At 44.2% G+C, this 22,796-nt stretch overlaps 1 protein-coding gene across 1 annotated transcript in view; it reads left to right on the top strand.

Moving 5' to 3' along the window:
* The window catches only part of LOC147111668 (uncharacterized), a 53,161-nt gene that overhangs the window by 21,540 nt on the left and 8,825 nt on the right, over positions 1–22,796 (top strand). Inside the window, exons 3-4 of the mRNA XM_085998769.1 lie at positions 8,776–8,892; positions 17,186–17,233. Coding sequence (XP_085854895.1) covers positions 8,776–8,892; positions 17,186–17,233 — 165 coding nt within the window. The remainder of the gene's footprint in view (positions 1–8,775; positions 8,893–17,185; positions 17,234–22,796) is intronic.

Here is a 22,796-nt window from a genome sequence, read left to right as displayed (position 1 = left end):
GTACCCACCTACAACCCAGTACATGATAGTTGCTACCTTGCTGTATACCCTGGGCTTTAACAAAAATAAAGCAAAGAAATTAAGGAAATCAGTAAAGGACCTTGGGCAACATACAGAAGAGAGAGTATTGCATAGCACAGAAACAGGTTATTTAGCCCAACTGGCCCATGTCAGTGTTTATGCTCCACACAAGCCTTCTCTCTTCATCTCACTCTATCAGCATTACCTTCTATTCCTTTCTCCCTTGTGTTTATCTAGCTTCCCCTTAAATACATCTATGCTATTCTCCTCGACTTCTCCTTGTGGCAGTGAGTTCCACATTCTAACCACTGGGTAAAGAGATTTGTCCTGAATTCCCTATTGGTTATATTAGTGACTATCTTATATTTATGGCCCCTAGTTTTGGTCTCCCCACAAGTGTAAACATCTTCTCTATGTCTACCCTATCAAACCCTTTCATAATCTTAAAGACCTCTATCAGCCTTCTCATTTCTAGAGAAAGGAACTCCCGCCTGTTGAATCTATCCTGATGGGTATAATATCTCAGAACTATTATCCTTGTAACTCTTTTTTGCACCTTCTCCAGTGCCTCTATATCCTTTTTATAATATGGAGACCAGAAATGTGCACAGTGATTCCTGGAGAGAAGATGGCTCCTGGACAGGTAGCTCCCTAGGGAGCTCCTTAATGTGCAACTCTATCCTTAGCCATCTGCTGCCATCCTTTGCTCTTTCTCCCCCAATCTCCTCTTTTCCACTGTTTAAGTTCCCCGGCTCTATTAGTAGGTGCATTTTATCCCTAACTACAAGTTAACTGCTAGTTTAACCGCCACTGCCCATCCCCCCGATTGTGCCTGCTCTTTGTTTTCCTCAGTGAGCACTGGATCTTTTCTCAAATTTGGCTTCCAAATTCCTGGACTTCTCTGGGCTCTGATCTGCTGCTTAGTTTTAAAGTAACTTTGTTCAGCTTGCAGCCCATCCCACCCCAGTCTGTTGTTACCTGCTGAGCCTGTGACTGTCCTATTGGTTTTTCAGCTTCAGCTACAGTCTAGTTCCAGGCTAAAGATTCACTCACCTGGGCCGAAGTATATTTCTCCGCCACTTCTGGATCAGAAGTGACCTCCAACATTACCACCATTTCTCTGCCCACAACCGATTCTGCTCACCTCCTGGATCTTCATTACTACGGAAATACCTCCAGCAGTGTGCCCTACAATACTCTACCCTTTTAAGTAGCTTCTGGACTCACTCACTTGCCATGCCTGTCTCTGAACCTTGACAACAGTTCGTCGATGCTTCATGCCTACCTACGTCAACTTTATCCCACCCCGGGACCTCTGACATTAACTCTACTCCCCGTTTACTAACAGGATATAGGTATCCGAATCATGCTACATAACCAGGCCTGTGTAACTTGAGTTTTTCCTGTGTCCATTTGCTTTCATGTTTTAGCCCCTATTCTGGACCCGAGCCCATCACTTCTAGTTCCACTTTTTTCTTCCCTTTGCTTTTTCCTTCTTTTCTCTTTACTCTTCCTCGACCCCTCTCTCTTGTCATCATGCCTACTTTTATTTCTCCACTCTCGGGTACTCTGCCCTACCCCAACTCTTCAGCACCCCTTGACCTTCCTACTCTCCTGCCACCATCCAGCTTGACTCCCTTTTAGATAAGCCTACAGCTTCCCTCTGTGCCTCTCTTAGCATCCTCCGAAGGGCCAATTGAGGCACTCGTCACCACCTCTTACGAGCAGCAACCCCAAATGCCCCATCCTGCTTTCTCGCCGACCTTACCGCCCAGTGCGCTCGCTGGGGGCTAATTTTTCCTATACCTCCTTCCCGTCACACTCACCCCTCCCTGTCACTGGATCAGCTATCACCGCCCCTCTCCACATCTCCCTCCAGAATATCTGTTCACTTGTGAACAAGGCCCTTGCCATCCATGAGCTTATTGTGGATGATTGCATCAACATCATGGCCTTGGGGTGATGACAGCTTCCCCTAAACGAAACCTCCCGCCTGGCTATACCTTCCACCACTTGCCCCGCCCAGACCGTCGCGGTGGCGGTGTGGCTCTTCTCGCCAAATCGCACATTGGTTTGTCCCCCTACTTCTCCAGCACCCTCTACTCCTTGGAGCATCTCAGCTTGTTCCACCCCTCTCGCCTCATTGAAAATCCTTGTTCTCTAACGCCCACCCAAGTACTACGCCAAGTTTCTCACCGAGATCTCTTCACTGCTTTCCTCCCTCAGCCTCTGAAGCGAGAGACTTCTCATCCTCGAATTTCAACCTTGATCTCAATTCATCATGCGCTCTCTCCACTGAGTTCACTGCCCTCCTATCCTCCCTTAATCTCTCCCTCCATATAAATTCCCCTACCCATATACACGGCCACCCCTTGACCTTGCCATCTCACGTGGCCTTGATTCTCCCATAGTGTCAATAACAGATAAGGCCATCTCTGATTATAGAGTCATAATGGCACAGAAGGAGGCCATTCGGCCCATCGTGTCCGTGTCAGTCAGTCCCATTCCCCCACTCTATCCCCGTAGCCCTGCAAGTTTATTTCCCTCAAGTGTCTATCCAGTCTCCCCTTGAAAACACGAGTGTGTCTGCTTCCACCACTTCCGTCGGCAGCGAGTTCCAGGTCCACGCCACTCGCTGCGTAAAAAGGTTTTTCCTCACGTCCCCCCTGTATCTCTTACCCAAAACCTTAAATCTATGTCCCCTAGTCCTTGTACCATCAACTATTGGGAACAGCCTTTCCCCGGCTAGCCTATGCAAACCCATCATAATCTTGTACAACTCATTTCAAATCACCCCTCAACCTCCTTTGCTCTAATGAAAACAAATCCAGCTTCTCCAACCTGTCCTTGTAGCTAAGATCCCCCATTCCTGGAACCATTCTGGTAAATCTCCTCTGCACCCTCTCAAGGGCGTTCACATCCTTCCTAAAGTGTGATGACCAGAACTGGATGCAATACTCCAGTTGTGGCCTAACCAGCGCTTTATAAAGGTTCAGCATAACTTCTCTACTTTTGTACTCAATACCTCTATTTATGAAGCCCAAGTTCTCATATGCTTTGCTAACCACTCTCTCACCATGTCCTGCCACCTTCAGGGACCTATGCACATTAACTCCCAGGTCCCTCTGTCCCTGCACACTCTTTAAAACTGTGCCATTAAGTGTATATTGCCTCTCCCTGTTCCTTCTGCCAAAATGCATCACCTCACACTTCTCTGTATTAAATTCCATCTGCCACTTGTCTGCCCATTCTGCTAACCTTTCTATGTCGTGTTGCAGTCAATTGGTATCATCCTCACTGTTTGCCACACCCCCAAGTTTGGTGTCATCGCCACTGACCCACCTATTCCATCAGCCTCAATTTTGTTAACCAACCTTCTATGTGGTACTTTGTCAAACGCCTTCCTAAAATCCATGTAGACAACACCCATTGCATTCCCTTCATCAATCCTCAGTATTACTTCATCAAAAAATTCAATTTGATTAGGCAAACACAATCTGCCTTTTACAAATCCGCGCTGGCTCTCCTTAATTAGCTTAAACCTCTCCAAGTGCCCGTTAATTTTTTCCTTGATTATTGTTTCTAAAACTTTACCCACCACTGATGTTAAACTGACCGGCCTATAGTTACTAGGATTGTCCTTACACCCTTTCTTGAACGATTGTGTCACATTTGCCACTTTCCAATCCTCCGGCACCTCCTCTGCATCTAGGGAAGATTGGAAAATTATGACAAGCCCTTCCGCTATCTCCTTCCCCAATTCCTTTAGCAACCTGGCATGCAAGCCCTCTGGACCAGGCGACTTATCCACTGTATGCATAGCCAGCCTTTCTAGTACATCCTGACTATCAATTTTCACCCCTTCCATTGCTTCTACCTTTTCCACTTCTACCAATATTTTGTCAGCATCCAGCTTCTTAGTAAACACCGATACAAAGTACTCATTGAGTATTCTAGCCTTGCCCTGCGCCTCTAAGCATATATCACCTTCTTTGTCCCTAATTGGCCCCATCCCGCCTCTTTCTACCCGCTTACTGTTTCCATGCTGGTAGAAGATTTTTGGGTTCCCTTTTATGTTGACCGCCATTCTACTCTCATATATTCTCTCTTTGCCAGTCTTATTTTCATCTTCACATCGCCTCTCAACTTATTGTATTTGGTCTGGTTCTCCCTTTGAAGAATTCACCTGACATTCATCATGCACCCTCTTTTTTTGCTTCATCATCTTCTCTATCTCCCTCGTCATCCAAGGAGCCCTTGCTTTGGTTCCCTTACCCTTCCCTCTTGTTGGAATGTACCTAGCCTGTACTTGAAACATCTCCTCCTTAAAGATCACCCATTGTTCCATTACAGTTTTTCCTGTCCGTCTTTGGTTCCATTTTACCCTGGCTAGATCCTTTCGCATCCCATTGAAGTTAGCCCTATTCCAGTTTAGAAGTTCCACTCTAGATTGTTTCTTGCTCCGCTCCATTGCTAATCTAAATCTTATGATACAATGATCACTTGTACCCAAGTGTTCTCCCACAGACACTTGGTCAACCTGGCCCACCTCATTCCCCAGCACCAGTTCCAGCAATGCCTCCTTCCTAGTTGGGCCAAGAACATACTGGTCAAGGAAATTCTTCTGAACACGTTTCAGAAATTCCTCCCCCTCCTTTCCCTTTACCCTAGCATTATCCCAATCGATATTTGGGTAATTAAAGTCCCCAATATCACCACTCGATAGCTCTTGCATATCTCTGCGATTTCCCTGCAGAATTGCTCCTCTACCTCCCTCTCACTATTTGGAGACCTATAGACTACCCCCAATAGCGTGATCATACCCTTTTTGCTCCTCAACTCTAACCTTGTCCCCTCAACAACATCCTCCCTTTCCGACACTACAATGTCTTCCTTAATCAGCACTGCCACCCCACCTCCCTTTTTTCCTTCCCTATCTTTTCTGAACACTTTGTACCCTTGAATAGTAAGTGCCCAGTCCTCACTGTTTTTAAGCTGCGTTTCCATTATTACCACAACATCATATTGCCACATGGCTAATTGTGCTTGTAGCTCACCAACCTTATTCACCACACTTTGTGTGTTTACGTACATGCATTCTAAACCCGTTCTTGAATTTTTCGTAGTCTTTGAGTCTGCTGCTCTCTAATATGGTATTACTTCTGCCTCTAGTACTACTTTCTTCTCAAGTACTATCCAACACACTCACTCTTTTATGCACCTTATTCCTCTTTTCTACTCCTATATGCTGGTGCCCATCCACCTGCCAAGCTAGTTTAAACCCTCCCGAACAGCACTAGCAAACCTCCCCGCAAGAATAATTGTCCCAGCTCTGTTGAGGTGTAACCCATCCCACCTTCCCCAGAAATGGTCCCAATGCCTCAGGAATCTAAAGCCCTCCCTCCTGCACCATCTCTCCAGCCACGCATTCATCTGTTCTATCCTCCTATTCCTGTACTCACTAGCACATGGCACCGGGAGTAATCCAGAGATGACTACCTTTTGAGGTCCTGCTTTTTAATCTCTTTCCTAGTTCCCTATACGCTGTCTGCAGGACCTCATCCCTCTTTCTGCCTATGTCGTTGGTACCGATATGTACAACGACCTCTGGCTGTTCACCCTCCCCCCTCAGAGTGTCCTGCAGCCGCCAAGTGACATCCTTGACCCTGGCACCAGGGAGGCAACATACCATCCTGGAGTCACGCCTGCATCCACAGAAACGCCTATCTGTTCCCTTAACTAATGAATCTCCTGTCACTATTACTCTTCCACTCTTCTTCACTTCCTTGCATCGCTCTCCACCCACATCCCCCTACCCACTTCCAACCCTACTTCATTTTGTGTCCACCCTGGAAAAATCTCTCTCCCAACTCACTTACAAACTTCACTTTCAAAATCCCAACTGTCTAGCCGTTGGCCCTCCATTGACCACGACATTTCTGTAGCTACCGATCTGCTCAACCACACCCTCACCTCCATCTTCGATGCCCTAGTCCCCATTAAAAGCATTTCTCTCTCCCTGGCTGCTCCCCTGGTACAGCCCTCATCTCCGCACCCTTGAGGGATGCAGACTTGAACGTATATGGTGGATAACTGCTTTAGCCATTCACTGCCAGATCAGGCTGAACGACATAAAGCACTGTCTGGTCTTGCTTTCATCTGCCAAAACTGCTCACTATTCCAGGATCATCCTGGAATGCAAAGATAACCTCTGGCGCCTGCTCTCTATGCAAACCATCTTCTTAAACCCCTCTTCCATGTCTCCTCCACCGTTACCTCCAACAAACATGTGAAGAGCTCATGGACTTCTTTGTCACTAAGATTGAGACCATCTGTTCAGCTGCCTCTGCCGCTTCCCTTCCTTCCCCTAGCCTACCGGGCCGAACTTCCTCCAAGGTTCCCCCCTGCCCAAGCACTGAACTCACGTCTTTCTCTAGTTTCTCTCCTATTTCCCCATATGCCCTCTCCGAGCTCATCTTGTCCATGAGATCCACATCCTGCCCCCTCGGCCCTATTCGCACTAAACTGCTGACCACCCAACTTCCCTTTCTGGCCTCATCCTTCTTGATCAGTCTGCAGCCTTTGACATGGTTGACCACAACATCTTCCTCCAATGCCTCTCCTCCGTTCCAGACATAGCCAGAGAATTACCTGCAATGGCTTCTCTTCCCGCTCCCACACTGTCAACTCTGGTGTCCCCCAAGGATTTACCCTTGGCCCCCTCCTATTTCTCATCTACATGCTGCCCCTTCAGCGGCATCATCCAAAAACACAATGTCAGTTTTCGCATGTACGCTGACGACACCCAGCTCTACCTCACCAGCACCTCTCTCGACCCCTCTACTGTCTCTAAATTGTATAACTGCTTGTCTGTCATCCAGTACTGGATTAGCAGAAATTTCCTCCAACTAAATATTGGGAAGACTGAAGCCATTGTCTTCGGTCCGCACCACAAACTCCGATCCTTAGCCACCGACTCCACCCCTCTCTCTGGCAACTGTCTGAGTCTGAACCAGACCATTTGCCGCCTTGGTGTCATATTTGATCCTGAGATGAGCATCTGACCACATATCTGCTTCATCACCAAGACCGCCTATTTCCATCTGTGTAACATCACCCAACGCCACCCTGCCTCAGCTCATCTGCAGCTAAAACCCTCGATCATGCATTTGTTACCTCTAGATTTGAATATTCCAATATTCTCCTGGTTGGTCTCCCATTTTCCATCCTACATAAACTTGAGCTCATCAAAACTCTGCTGCCCATATCTTCGCTCGCACTAAGTCCCATTCACCCATCACCCCTTTGCTTGCTGACCTACATTGGCTCCCAGTCCGGAAATGCCTCGATTTTAAAATTCTCATCTTTGTTTTCAAATCCCTCCATGGCCTCACCCCTGTTTATCTCTGCAACATCCTCCAGTCCTACAACTGTCTGAGATCTCCGCGCTTCTCCAGTTTTGGCCTCTTGGGCATCCCTAATTTTAATCGCTCCACCATTGGCGGCCGTGCCTTCAGCTGTCTAGGCCCTCAGCTCTGGAATTCCCTCCCTAAACACCTCTGTCTCTCTACCCCTCCTCCTTTAAGACGCTCCTTAAAATCTACCTCTTTGACAAAGCTTTTGGTCATCTGTCCTAATATCTCTTTATGTAGCTCGGTTCAAATTTTGTTTGATAATGTTCCTGTGAAGTGCCTTGGGATGTTTTACTATGTTAAAGGCGCTATATAAATGCAAGTTGTTGTTGTCTAACCAAGGTTCGCTACAGGTTTAGCATAACTTCCCTGCTTTTCAATTCTATCTCTAGAAATGATACCCAGTGCTTCGTATGCTTTTTTAATGGCCTTATTAACCTGCCTCACTACTTTTAGTGATTTGTGTATCGTAACCCTAGATCCCTTTGCTTCTCTACCCCATTTAGACTACCAAAATTCACCACCTCATTCTTGCCTATATTTAAATTAATTTGCCAATTATACATTCAGCAAGTTTATTAATGTCTTGTATTTTGTCACACTCTTTCTCAGTGTTAACTATAACCCCCATTTGGTATCATCCACATATTTTGAAATTGTGCTTCTGATTACCAAGTCCAAATCATTTTTGTAAATGGTGAACAACAGGGGAACACCACTTCCCACCTTTTTGCCAGTCTAAGTAACTACCCGTTACCCCACTTCTGTTTTCTGTTTTGCAGCCAGCTTGCTGCTCATTCTGCTACTTGTCCCCTGACTCCACATGCTCTGACCTTAGTCATGAGTCTACCATACAGTACCTTATCGAAGGCCTTTTGAAAAAACAAATATATTACATCCACTGCATTACCATTGTCTACTCTTTCTGTTACTTCTTCAAAGAATTCAATAAGGTTGGTCAAACATGACCTTCCCCTTTTGAAGTCAATGCTGACTATTCTTTACTAGATTTTTGTTAAAAGAGGAATGTAGAGAATTACAGAAAGTGAGGAATAGAGTTGGGCATAAATAGAGTGATAGAGACATTACAATGAGAAAAGTATGTGAGAGCCATACAGAGAATAAAACCTAAACAGAAGATAGGGAAGAATTGGAGAATGTGAAAGGAGCAAGATACTTTTTTTGTGTATGTACACCACAATACATTATTTATGAGTAAAATGTAAATACGAATAGAGTTCTAAAACTATTTTAATCCTACATGTATTAGGAACACTTGCAATAAAAGAGTATAACAGTTTCCTTTTATAGATTCAGTGAATTTTAGTATTGTTTTCCCTAGCTATTGCTCAGGATGAGTTATGGAACGTCAAAAGGAACATATCTTTGGGGCATTTGAAAACTGCAAAGAGTTCATCATCTACCACTAAATTTTATTCTCATTATGGTGGAATAAGAGGTATGATTGAAACTGAATTGGAAGAATATTGTGTTGCAACTGTTTGCCGAAGTATGCTTTTGGAATTGATAGTACACTAATTAGTTTCAGCTATGAGTTGGCACTTGCCAGATTGAGAAACATTTAATTATATTCCACAAAAATGCCACAGATTTGTTATGCAAATCAAAAATGTGGATACTTTCAGAATACATGTGTCGTTTTGTGATGGCATAAGTAAGATTCTGATCATTGGGTAAACAGAGATTTATCAGAAATTCATATTTGGTAAGTTCAGATGGCTTGCATGTGAATTGGGATTTGAAATAAAGTCTTACACAAAGCATTTTATAGTCACTAATTGGTTTGTCAATTAAAAATAGAAATTGTGAGGCCTACACAGAAACATACCTCTAAATAGCCTTAGTTCATCAATCTGTTACCAAAGGAAATAAAATAACTGCATCTGACTTCAGTGGTTCAAATAGTAAAATCTTACAACCCGCACTATTCAACTCTGACCTTTTGTGTTCCACAGATGACACATTTAAGGCCTCTGCAACACAGGAACCATTGTGTTCCTTACAATATTGAACTGTCTATATATGTCCTTGTCATTATACCCTGCAATTGCCTTCTTGGACAGCTATTTATCAAGCTGATTCAACACAAAACTAAGATCTGTATACCTTAATAGCACACAGTCTAATACATTTACCAGCTCATTGAAGAAGTCCTATTCAGCTCACTTTTGAGGGATTTATTGATGTATCATTATTTACTTTTGTGGGAGAACCTCCGTCTCACTTGCAGTATATTCATTTTATATGTATAGCCTTTGATCCTGGACTCATCGTCCAAATGTAATAACCTGTTTACCTCTTTTATCCAGACTGCTAATTGTTAAAAGACCTAGATCATCCCATCATATTTGGTCTCAACCTTATCAATTTATAGAAGGACATTTGGCACATGTATAACCTCCTCCCTTTAAATTGTACCTAAACCACAATTTTGCAGTGGCCACCCTCTCCCCCATTGGGCCACCTCCATACAAATGGCCTAAACTGCACTTGGAGCTGTGACTAATTATACAAATCAGCTATCCCAGGACAAATATATGCTGTTAGCACACTACATTGCTGGCTCAATTTGCACAATTTCTTAACAACTCAGGACTGAATTTCACCAGTGCACAAAAATCTACCCCATAACCTCTGCAGGCCAGTTTCCCAGATTATGTCATCAGTTTAAACAAAAGTAGACACATTGAGAAGTGGAAATAAATTAGAATGTTACCTTTTGATGGAATGGATACCTTCACTGGAGTGCAGTTTATGTTACAAGCAGTTTGCCCTCTTGGAGATTGGTTTATTAGTTTTTACACTCTTTCTAGTTTAGTGAAACACTCCACACACCTTAATCCCTCTGAGGACAGGCTTTATTTTTATTATGTAGCTTCCACAATAATGCAACTCTTATACTAAATAAGTGCAAACAATTCATGAGATTCTACAAAGGAATACTTATTGTAATATTCATAAAATGTTATAGTTATATAGTAAGATACATAATCTAACAAGCTGTACCCATAAACTATCAGGCTGCAAAATTAGGCTCCTTAGCGCCTGCTGTTTCGGTGCTACGAGTGCCGTTTTGGATCCAAAATGATGTATGCGGCGCACATGCACACTCCTGGTACGATTCATGCCGGACACCATCTTGGTAAGGGCATTGGCGCGGACGCAGTGAGCGTTTGCCATAAGTATGCAGATCACCAGCACTGCCATTTTGGAGCTCAATGCTCCAGCTAATGCCCTCTTAAATATGCACAGCTGAACACGTGTTCAGCAGCAGGAAGGTCCCCTCAACGGTGCTATTTAAAGGGATCATCAGCTACTTACAGGTTAGTTACTCATTGATTTCTACTCCATGTTGCTGCATTTGTAGCAGAGTTTGGTTGTTTCTAGAATTTAAAATCTACAGGGAGTGGTGTGGCATGCGCTGAAGGACTTTGTCCTGACTTCAAGGATTTGGCACAGACCACTTCCTCCCAGACATTGGTGCAGTAGTAGGCATTCAACTTGGCCTACAGCATGACAGGGAGAATGAGTAAAGGTGACAGAGCTGCTGGAAGAGGGAGATGGGGGACAAGGGCTCTCAGCAGGAGGCCACATCTGCCCAAAGTGTTCAGGGAGCAATTCTCCTACCTGAACCTCAGTGACGAACAGTTTGTCAGATATCTGCGCATCACTGAAAGCTGCCACATGCTGGAGCCACAACTGCAAACGACCGCATTGCCAGTGGCTGTGAAGGTCACTGTGTCCATGAACTTTTATACGTTGGGCTCCTTTCAGGCTGGAGCAGGAGATATTTGCAACATCTCCCAGTTTGCCATCCACTGTTGCTTAAGGGAGGTAACTGAGGCTCTGTATTTCAAGAGAGCTGAATACATTTCATTCTCTCTTGCCAGAGAGCGGCAGGTGGAGCGAGCACGTGGCTTCGTGAGGATTGCAGGCTTCCCCATGGTGCAGGGTGCCATTGACTGCACGCACGTTGCTTTGCGGGCGCTGCATGTAAACGCTGAGATGTACCGCAACTGAAAGGGATTCCACTCCCTCAATGTCCAGTTGGTGTGTGACCACACTCAGCAAATCATACAGGTCAATGCTCAGTATCCTGGCAGCAGTCATGATGCCTTCATTCAGTGGCAGTCCACTGTGCCATCTGCATTTGAGCCACCACGACAAACCAAAGGGTGGCTACTGGGCAACAAAGACTATCCGTTAACTACATGACTCCTGACTCCGGTGTGCAACCCACGCACGCGTGGGCAGCATGCAAACATGCTGCCATACGAAATATAATAGAGTACACCATTGTCATGCTGAAGCAATGCCTCCACTGCCTGGACTGCTCTGGAGGAGCCTTGCAGTACTCAGCTGAGCGGGTGTCAAGATTCATGGGGGTCTGCTGCATGCTGCACAGCCTTGCCATCATGAGGGTACAGCCCTTGCCACCAGCTCTATGGTGACCAGCTGAGGAGCAGGAGGAGGAAGAGGAAGGGAGGAAGCAACCTAGGCAGCCCCTTTCTGGCTGGGCAGTCCATGAAGAACTCATCCGACTGCGATACCAGTAAACGCAACCCCAATTCCACATTCGCCAACAGTCCGACACCTTACCTTCCCTCTGTCACTGACCATCACAACATCCATTTGGCACAATGCAAAGATAAAAGCCAACACAAAATAAACATTCCATAACAAATTTATAAATCAAATCATGCCATAATGCATACAAATGTCAACTAATCACTCTTGTGAATTCCCTTAGTGCCTGTCTTCCATATGCCTTTGATGGCCCTAGTGCTCCTACACAGTACTACCCCAGTGTCTGCAGCATAGCTGGTGGAAGGCTGCTGACTTTCAGTGGGGGAGACTGCAGATGGCCTTGGAGGACAACGTCAAGCAGCTCTGGACCTAGAAGGCCTGGCTTCAGACTGCTCCACCTCGGCATAGGCGGCAGCAATCTGGGCTGGCTGGCTGACAGGCAAGGGCACTGGCAGAGTGGCAGTGGTGGGAGGATGAATGCTGTCGTCCTGAGAGAGGACAGTGGGTTCATGCTCCACAGAGTTACTGCCACTCCCCCAGGGCAGTACCTCACCAATCCTAGTAATCTGTTGGAGGACAGATTGCTGGACTGCTGTGACAGCCTGCAAGCCCCTTTGAACATGCATCCGCAGCCATGGTGGCAGCAGGCTGAGCTTGCATGAGAGCTGTCTGAGCTTGCATGGCAGCAAGCTGACCTTGCATGACTTCAGTCTAAGTTTCCACTGCAGCACCTAGACGTTGGGTGGTTTCTGCTTGTGTAGCAATGGAAGCTGTGACATCGGCCATCAGATGAAAATGTACTCCAAAGGCGCTTAGGCATCCAGAGAGTAAGACCCCAGAAAAAGGATGCGTGGACAAATCTGGAGGAAGGTGACTCTGGCCCATTCTATGACCCCTCACAAACAGCTATTCAGTGCCGGAAATGTTTTAATGACTTCACCAGGCCGGCCATGGAAAATGAAAGGCATGAATGCCCGTGCTAAGATACTGCTGGGAACTTGACTCACCCCAACAGCACATGTGGGGGGGGGAATTTAGAATTTTGCCGCTAGTGTAAAACGGGCGGTATTGGTTTGGCCGCCCATTATGCACCTGTCCTGATTTCCGTTTCCATTCAACCATTGGAAATCAAAATGGGGAGAGATGCATAATTGGACGGCTGACCCGATATCATCCATTTTGCATGATTGCCAGAAGCCACAATTGCCGCTACTGTAAAAGAATAAATGAATTAGACCCTTATTAGGCGCAGGAGACCCTCACCATCCCCCTCGTGGGTATGTGTCCTCTCCTGCCAATCCACTTTCCCTTATCACATTTCCTCCAATCCTTGAGCGAGAAGTGAAGAGACTGCTACATTGCCTGCACCTGATAGCATGTTCACAAAGGGAATGTTTGCAAGATACCTGGACAAAAATACATTGTGAATTAGTCTGTAACATGTCTAAATCCTCCATTTAAGCTATGCTAGTTCTGTTCGCACAGAGGTTCCCAAACTTTACTTACTGCATACCCCCTTCCAGATCTACCAGCTGCCCACGTACCCCTATCAGCATACATATTTAATATTTTAACCCCTTTAATGCCCAATCATTATACAAAATGTACAAATTACAATATACATATACAACTTAAACAATGGCTTAGTAATACTACTCACCATTAATATGATGGATGAGGTTGTTTGTTCGAGCATAGGCGCGTAATGTTTGGAGTGATAGGCGATAGTTTGACTCGTAAGTTGTTTGCTACACAAAGGCGCTGACATTACTTTGGTTTCATTTCAGTGAGTGATGAAAATCCACTTTCACACAGGTAAGTTGTAGCAAACGGTATCAAAGCCTTGACAGTCCCATCTGATAATTCAGGGAACTCTGCTCCCATTTGGACCCAAAATTCAGCCAATTGCTTTTGTTGGCACTCAATCTTGAGTCCGCCATCAGTTGAGATGTCTAGGAAGTTTTCTTGTTTTTTTTATTGACAAGTCTTGCTGCATGGATACTGCAGAAAAATTTGTGAAAGTGTAGCGGACACAGCTGTTTGCATTTCCCATTGAGGGAAAGTACTCACTTAATTGCCTCACCAGTTCAGTGAAATGTTGCTTATTTTAAAAATGCACTAAATAAATAATTAAATAAAATCCACTTTCAGACAATTTCTCCCATGTACCCTCCAGAGATGTCTCACTTACCCCTTGGGGTACACGTACCACAGTTGGGATCCCCTGTGTTAGCACAAGGTTGATTATCTTAAAAGGGATAAGTAGCATCTGTTCTGTCTGAGGTGATTACAAGCTAATAGTTCACTGGTGTAGGGGGTGGTGTGGGGTGGCGCGTACGCCCAGTCAGTTATGCCTCTGACTGAGCGGTTCGAATCGCTCCCACGCCCCTAGGTTCTAGACACCGGACTTAGGTACAGGCGGCGATACAGAAAAGACTCGCGTAGACAGGTGGTTTGGATGTAAGCAAAACCAAGATTTTTATTGAAAAAGAAATGAACACAATCTTATGAAAAGTTACTAGTATAAAATTTATAGGCAAATACAAAATAACTATACTTATACAGGGAATGGGGAACACACGGCACATCGAGGGAAAACGACTATCTTAACAATCCCCTTATCCTTATCCCACCCCCTATACCTAACTAGATTAAGCTATGAGGGGCCAGAATTCATGCTCACCAATCCAAAAGATCTGCTGAATTCAAAACAGCGGTGGGGTTTGGGGTTCGCTCTTTGTGCTCTCTGGAGCCTGCTGTCGTCACGTGGTCTCGGGGTGCTGCAAGGGCGTCGTCCAGGTACAAGTACCCCAAAGTTAAAGTCTCTGCTTGGGTACTTTACCTCGCAGGGATGATGGTTCCTCTTCCTCGGCCGGCAGTTGGAGTTTGCATGAAGATAGTCGCAGGTCAGCTGGACTGAAGGCCCGATTATTCGAAGCTTTTCTTCAATCGTCTTTCCATTCGTCTTCACCACCTCGCCTCATCACGTCCCGCCTCGCCTGGCCTGGTTTGTCTGTGTCCGCCTGGCGCAATGCCGGGCGTCCCTGATGGAATGGGGAAGGCACGGGCAGTGGCCGGGCGGTAAGTGTGGGACGGGGGAAGAGCAGTAGCCACGAGGGCGAGGGGCCGGAGCAGGAGCCGGGAGCAAGGGCAGGGAGCAGAGAGAGAAGGTTGCCAGTGGGCCTACAATTATACTCCTTCGGATGGCCCTTATCTGCACGCCAAATCAGGTTAGTTCATTGTCCCAATCTTGGCGGGCTAGTTTAAATAATTGTAGCAATTTAAACTAACTGTTTTTAGATGGCCGGTAATCGCACCTACTGGCCCGATTCCTGATTTGCTTTTGTTATTAATACATCTTAATTGGCCTGCCCAGCTTTGATGGCTTCCCTAAGCTGTTTCCGATTATTTATGCAAACAACTTGATGGCCTTAAGTATAGGCCTCACTGGTTTTGATCTGTCTCTGATTTGACTTAATGCATAATTCAAAGTCCTGTCTGCTTTCAAAACACAAAATTCTCTCTTCACAGAAACTGAAGCCTGGGTTTTGATTTCCCAAAGAGCTGCTTGTGCCACAGAGTTCAACCCTTTTAAATCTTGCAGGCTTTTGGCCACGAGGTGCGGACGCCATCTTGGGTACCCCTTTTCATTAAAATGTCCATGCAGGGTCCCTTTTCTTATTAATAACTTTTGGGGAAATGTAGAAATTTTGCGAATCTTACACTGGACACAGTTCTTTAATACAAAGTCCACTAATATTAAGTACACATGTGTATAAAACAAAGCAAGATTCTAAATCTAGTTTCTTTTTATGACTATTTCATGTTAAATCTGATCACTCACAGGTTGCTATCCAGTTTTTTTGTTATCTTTACTTCTCCTGTGATTTGCCTCCAAATCATCCCTTTTCAAATAGTGGCAAATCATTATATTAACAGACGCAGTTCTTCCTTCTCCCACATTTATCCATATGACGCCTTCTTTCTTATCATTTTCTCTCTCAACTGATATCTCTTCTGTCTCCCACATCATCATCTTCATATTACCCTCAGATGGTCAGGTCTATCACATTGTTTTCTCCAATTTACCATGATGCCCACTTCTACTGTTTCTATCCTTGTGTCACAGGAATGGTCTTTGCCACTTCCTCTCTTAGTTGCCTCATTTCCTTTTGCACCATGTAGCTCTTTTCTAAGGAAAACACACAGCTAAAGTACGAGACCTTGTGTTCCTTGTACATTTCTGTGTAAACACATAGCGAAGTGGACAGACTGCAGATACTAAATAGAAATTTATCAATCACTAAAAATAGTGATTTAAAAAAAATCTATTTTAAAGATATAGATGAAAATAGTACTTCTTCATTGTCTTTACACTTAAACTGCTACAATTTGGGTGCACTCCAGATAACTTTTCTCATGCCCAATGAAAGGTCTGTTTCAATAGATGAGCCAAATTTCCCTATGTACCAAAACATGACACTATTTGCAAACTTATCTGGCAGTACAGAAAGAAGGGAACTGCCGGACTGGGAAAAGGCTCCAGTATATATTTCTCTCTCAGGTGGGCTCTGAGCCTGGAGATGACAATCAATATCAGCATCAGTTGCCCTGGTTCAAATGCCGTCTCTCACAAACTCGCACCCCATTGAGTGTCAGCAATCTCAAGCTGTTAATTCTGTCTCTTGCAGCCCATTAATCAAATAGTTACATCCAATGTTCCCCTAATTTTCTTTGGGTGCGCGGCCCATTCACAGTTTCGTGCATACGCAAAATTTAACATTAGAAGAGCCGGTCCCGGGCTGTGGGACCAGTAGAGAGCTGCGCAGCCACTCAGCTTAGAGGGAACATTGGTTACATCTTTCTGGATAGAGAGCACATGAATGGCTTCTGGTGCTTAACAATTAAGAAAGTGTAAAATATGCATATAAAATACACTTTTGGACAATTATGATAAACTTACAACTGTTATTAGCAGGGACAGGATTGAAAAGAGGATGATAAAACTAATTGTCTGAAATTATTTCAATTTTAAATAGTTCCTGATGGTGGAACTTATTTAATTAGGAAAGTTATCAATTCAAAAGTTTATGTACTATTTGTTTCTTGTATAAAATATAAGTTTATACAGCATTAATTTGGGGATATTGTACCTTCTTTAAAATTGCATGACCTTATCCTTCTGAACACTCATTTCCTTATAGGTATTTGTGGAACTGGACCAAACATGCACACATTATCAAGGACAACAGGTAACATTTCCATTGTTTACTTAAAAGAGAGAAATAGCCTACTGAATTGCCCCATAAGCTCTGAATGCTAAAAAGATGTCTGTACACTTACAATGTGCCACAGTTACCTTTTGTTAGGATTGCTGGACACTGCCTGGAAATGGGCATTTGTGCAGAACTCATTTGACAGATCTGTTCAAATAACTTCATCAGTGGCAGCACTCCATATTCAAGATGCCATGCCATGCCAGAGAGACATTTACATAAAGAAGTGGACCTCCCAGATGCCAATAAATTCCCTGTCTGTTTTCCATCAAGTGGAGAATTATAAATTGAACAGACCCTGTTTTTCACTTAATACATAGAATTACATAGAATATACAGCACAGGAACAGGACATTCGGCCCAACTAGTCCATGCTGTCGTTTATGTTCCACTCGAGCCTCCTCCCACCCTTTCTCATCTAACTCTATCAGCATAACCCTCTATTCCCTTCTCCCTCATATGCTTACCTAGCTTCCCCTTAAATGCATCTATACTATTCGCCTTAACTACTCCCTGTGGTAATGAGTTCCACATCCAATCTCTGGGTAAAGAAGTTTCTTCTGAATTTCCTATTTGATTTCTTGGTGACTATCTGATATTGATGGCCTCCAGTTTTGATCTTCCCCACAAGTGGAAACACTTACTCTGTGTCTACTCTATCAAAACCTATCATAATTTTAAAGACCTCTATTAAGTCTAAAGAAAAGAGACCCAGCCTGTTGATCCTTTCCTGATGGGTATAACCTCGCAGTTCTGGTATCATCCTTGTAAATCTTTTTGCACCCACTCCAGTGCCTCTATTTTATAATATGGCGACCAGAACTGTACACAGTACTTCAAGTGTGGTCTAACCAAAGTTCAGTACAAGTTTAGCATAACTTCTCTACGTTTCAATTCTATCCCTCTAGAAATAAACCCTAGTGCTTACTTTGCCTTTTTTATGGCCTTATTAACCTGTGTTGATACTTTTAGTCTTCTTCTTTCGTATGGTAGTAGCAAAGCAAATCAAATGTCAACATCTAAGTCAGATATCCGGGCCAAAGCTTCCGGTGTAACAGCATGGATGTCTTGTAGGCTGCCTACGAATTTCCTCTGAGGGCAGTGCTCAATGATGTGCTCCAGGGTCTGATTAGGAGCTCCACAGTCGCATGATGGGGATGCTTTAATCTTCCATCTATGGAGAAGGTGGCAGCATCTACCATGACCGGTTCTGAGGTGGTTGATGGTTGTCCACTGTGTAATGATCAGTAACATGTCATCCTAGAATGGTACACTAGGTGGAGCTGTATGTATATAAGAGTGGGCTACCCACGATGCACTAGGTTACCCACAAGGCAGTAGTCAAGATGGATGCCTGCATACAAAGTCCACATGGCTGAATAAAGTGACTAGCTCAAGCTAGCTGTTCATAATGATAATGTCTATTTATTTATGAACATAACATGGTACCAGGATTGGTAAAATCTGCTGAATATTGTGAAACGCGACATGGAGACTTTGAAGCCACCGGAGGGTTTGAAACTCACGGGGAATGTCGACTGCAATTGGCAGACTTTCAAACAACAATTCGAACTCTACATTGCTGCCAACGGGTTCGGTACGAAGCCAGATGCAAGGAAAATAGCGTTGCTGCTCACGGTTGCAGGCAATAAAGGTATTTAATACGTTTGTATTTGATCAAGAGGAGGACAGAGAAAAGATGGAAGATGTACTAAAGAAATTTGATACACATTGTTCTCCCAAAAAGATCGAAACCTATGAGAGGTACATGTTCCGTTCACGGACACAGCAGCAAAATGAGACTTTTGATAGCTTTGTGACCGATCTGAAACTGAAAGCACAGACATGTAATTTCTCTGAGCTGAAATCATCCATGATTCGTGACCAGATTGTGTTTGGTATTCATGATAAAAAGGCCAGGGAATGTTTGTTGAGAGAAACCGAACTAACATTGTAGAATGCTGTGAAAATATGCCAAGCCAGTGAGCTAGCTCAAAAGCACGCGAAGACTTTCAGTGAAATTAATAATAATGCGATTGTAGTAAGTAAATGTGCTGCTGTCGGTGCTGTGTCCTACAAAGGGAAGAAACGTGGGCAGAACAGAAATGAAAAGCAATTGGAGGATGGAATTTTTAATTGTAAATGCTGCGGTTATAAACACCAGTCACGACAATGCCCAGCATTTGGAAAAATGTGCACAAAATGTTATGGAAAGAATCACTTTGCCAAACAATGCTTTTCAAAAGTAACAACAAAGAAAGGGCAACAAGTCAATATAATTGAGGACACTGATTTAAGTGAGACATTTTTTGGAAGAATGATGTCATGTGACAACATAGAAAAGGATACAGAAAATGTGCAGCCCTCAGGAATGGACAATGCTGAACATAAAGTCAATGCAGTAAAAGAGGACAAATGGATGATCCCACTGCAGGTAAATGGAGCATTAGTTACATTGAAACTAGACACTGGGGCAAAAGCAAACTTAATCAGTATGAGTGACATTAAAAATATGAAAGAAAAGCCCAAAATACAGAAAAAGTCAGTACTACTGAAGAACTATAATGGACAGAAAATAGATAGCTTAGGTGTATGCAGACTTAAAGTGACAGTCAAAGACAAAGTGCATCAGCTCATGTTTTATGTTGTGGCTGAAGGACTTGATTCACTACTAGGTGACAAAGCTTGTGAGGATTTAGAACTGGTCAAGTGAGTCTACCGTATAAACTGTGCCATAAGCAGACCAGATGACTCGGTGGATTCTGTAGTGAGTAATTTCCAGGATGTGTTCAAAGGATTTGGAGTTCTACCATTCAGTAACAAGATCCAGCTAAAGGAGGATGCTCAGCCAGTGGTACATGCTCCATGGAGAGTTCCAGCACCCCTGCGTGACCGGCTCAAGAAAGAACTGGACAGAATGACCACACTAGGAGTCATCAGGAAAGTCAAAGAGCCAACAGACTGGGTTAACTCCATGGTATGTGTAAAGAAAAAGAACAATGATCTAAGAATATGCATGGATCCAAAGGACTTAAATGCAAACATAAAACGTGAACACTACCAGATTCCCAAGCGAGAAGAAATCACCAGTGACATGTCAGGTGTCAGATACTTCGCAAAGCTCGATGCCTCACAAGGATTTTGGCAACTAAAACTGGATGAAGAAAGCACCAAATACTGTACCTTCAACACACCATTTGGCAGGTATTGTTTCCTCAGAATGCCTTTCGGGATTATGGCCCAGTAATTCGGGTCTCAACGCGCGAGTACGGACGGGGTAGTCACGCGTGGGCCCGATGGAAGTGCCGGATTTCAGCATGCACAGCGCATGCGCGGAAAACCGGCATTTCCTTTCCTCTGAACCAAGGGGTTCAGAGGTCGAATGCGTGCACGCAGGAGTCTGCGCGTGCGCGCTGAAATTCCATTTTTTTTAAAGGTTTGCCCGTGCGTGAAGGCCTCAACTTTTTACGAATGAAAAAAGCAGATGTAAGGACTTCGTTTTAAAAGGCAAGTGGTCTAATAATTAAAGTTAGAAATTTTTTTCCACAGGTTTATTATTTTTAAAGACTTTACAGTAAGGTAAGTGTATTTTTAGACCCGATTTCTTCAAAAATTTATTTTTTCAGAAATTTGAATAATTGTTTAAAGTAGTTTTTTACTGTTATTAATAGTTCATTTAATTAGTGGGATGTTTTTTTAACTTTTATTTGAAGTTTAAGTACTGTTTTGGGCGCCCGGAGTTTTCATGAGTTTGACAGTTCTTACTATCAAACTCATGAATGAACTTTTGCAACCTCCGATTGGTTGCCCAGTGCTCACGTGATCCCAGCCGGCTCATCGAACTAACTACGCCGCTGGATCACGCAAGCATAGCGCGCCGGGAGCTGAACTGGGCCACTGACAGGAAATCCACGCAGGGCCAGGCTTCAACTTTCGGCGCACTATGTAAGTGTAGGTCGGGGGCTTGCACCCGCGGGAAGCCCCCGACACCAATTTCTGGGTCAATATCTGCATCTGAAATCTTTCATAGAGCGATGGAACACATAATTGAAGGTCTGGAAGGAGTTCGGGTCTATGTTGATGACATCATCATCTGGGGCTCCACACTGAAAGAACACAATGAGAGACTGACTAAAGTGCTACAGAGCATACGCTGGAATGGACTGAAGCTCAACAAAGCCAAGTGTCAGTTTGGCGTCCAGGAAGTCACTTTGCTAGGAGATAATCTATCTGGTAAAGGAATAGAGCCAGATATGGAAAAAGTAAACGCCATACTCAACATGCCCCGACCCACTGACAAAAAAGGAGTGCTACACATCATGGGGATGATAAACTTCATTGGAAATTTCATTCCTAACTTGTCAGCCAAGACAGCCTGTCTGCGAGACCTGCTACATAAAACAAATGAGTTTGCATGGACAGAAAGACATGAACAAGAGTGGATGAACCTGAAAACAGTGCTGACAACCACACCTGTACTCACCTTCTTTGACCCAACAAAGAGAATCAAAGTGTCAACGGATGCACCAAAAGATGGCCTCGGCGTGGTCTTGCTACAAGCAGAGGGTGAAGATTGGAAGCCTGTTGCCTATGCCTCCAGGTCTATGACTGATTCTGAGTGTCGATAGGCCCAGATTGAAAAGGAATGTCTAGGCTTGGTAGCTGGACTAGAAAAGTTCCATGGCTACATATATGGACTTCCCACCTTCACAGTTGAGACAGACCACTGCCCACTGGTTGCCATCATAAAAAAGAACCTGAATGAGATGTCTCCAAGGATTCAACGACTCATGATGAAGCTGCAAAGATATGACTTTGAACTGATCTACACACCAGGCAAACACATAGTGTTAGCAGATGCACCATCCCGAGCACCCACAATGAGTCATGTGAGCTCTACTGAAGAAGACGTGGATGTTCATGTGAGTATGGTCACTGCTGCGCTGCCCGTGTCAGACACAAAATCAAAACAAATAGCAGAAGAAACAGTAAAAGATACAGTGTTACAAACAGGAGTAGAGAACATTCACCATGGTTGGCCAAAAGGTTCCTGTTCAAAGTACTTTCACATCATGTAGAAAGCCCTACAAGAGAGGGGGCGGTACTGGACCTAATTCTAGGGAATGTGGCCGGCCAAGTGGAAAAAGTGCTAGTAGGTGAGCACTTTGGTGATAGTGACCATAATATGGTAAGATTTAAGGTGGTCATGGAAAAGGACAGGGATGGGCCGGAAATAAAGGTTCTAAATTGGGGGAAGGCCGATTTTAATAGGATAAGGCAGGATCTGGCCAAAATGGACTGGGATCAGCTACTTGTAGGAAAATCCACATCGGAGCAATGGGAGGCTTTCAGAAGGGAGATTGAGATCATACAATGGCAACATGTTCCCGTAAAGGTCAAGAGTGGTTCCAAAAACCACAGGGAACCTTGGATGTCAGGGGATATACGAGAATGGATTAGGAAAAAAAGGAGGGCTTTTGGTAGATACAAAAGGCTAAAGATGGAGGAAGCCCTAGAGGAGTACAAAAAGTGCAGGGGG

The sequence above is a fragment of the Somniosus microcephalus genome, chromosome 10 (genome assembly GCF_052327205.1).
Source record: "Somniosus microcephalus isolate GS21.2 chromosome 10, FLI_Smic_1.0, whole genome shotgun sequence".
NCBI classification, from domain to species: Eukaryota; Metazoa; Chordata; class Chondrichthyes; order Squaliformes; family Somniosidae; genus Somniosus; species Somniosus microcephalus.
This window is presented reverse-complemented; position numbering and strand designations above follow the sequence as displayed.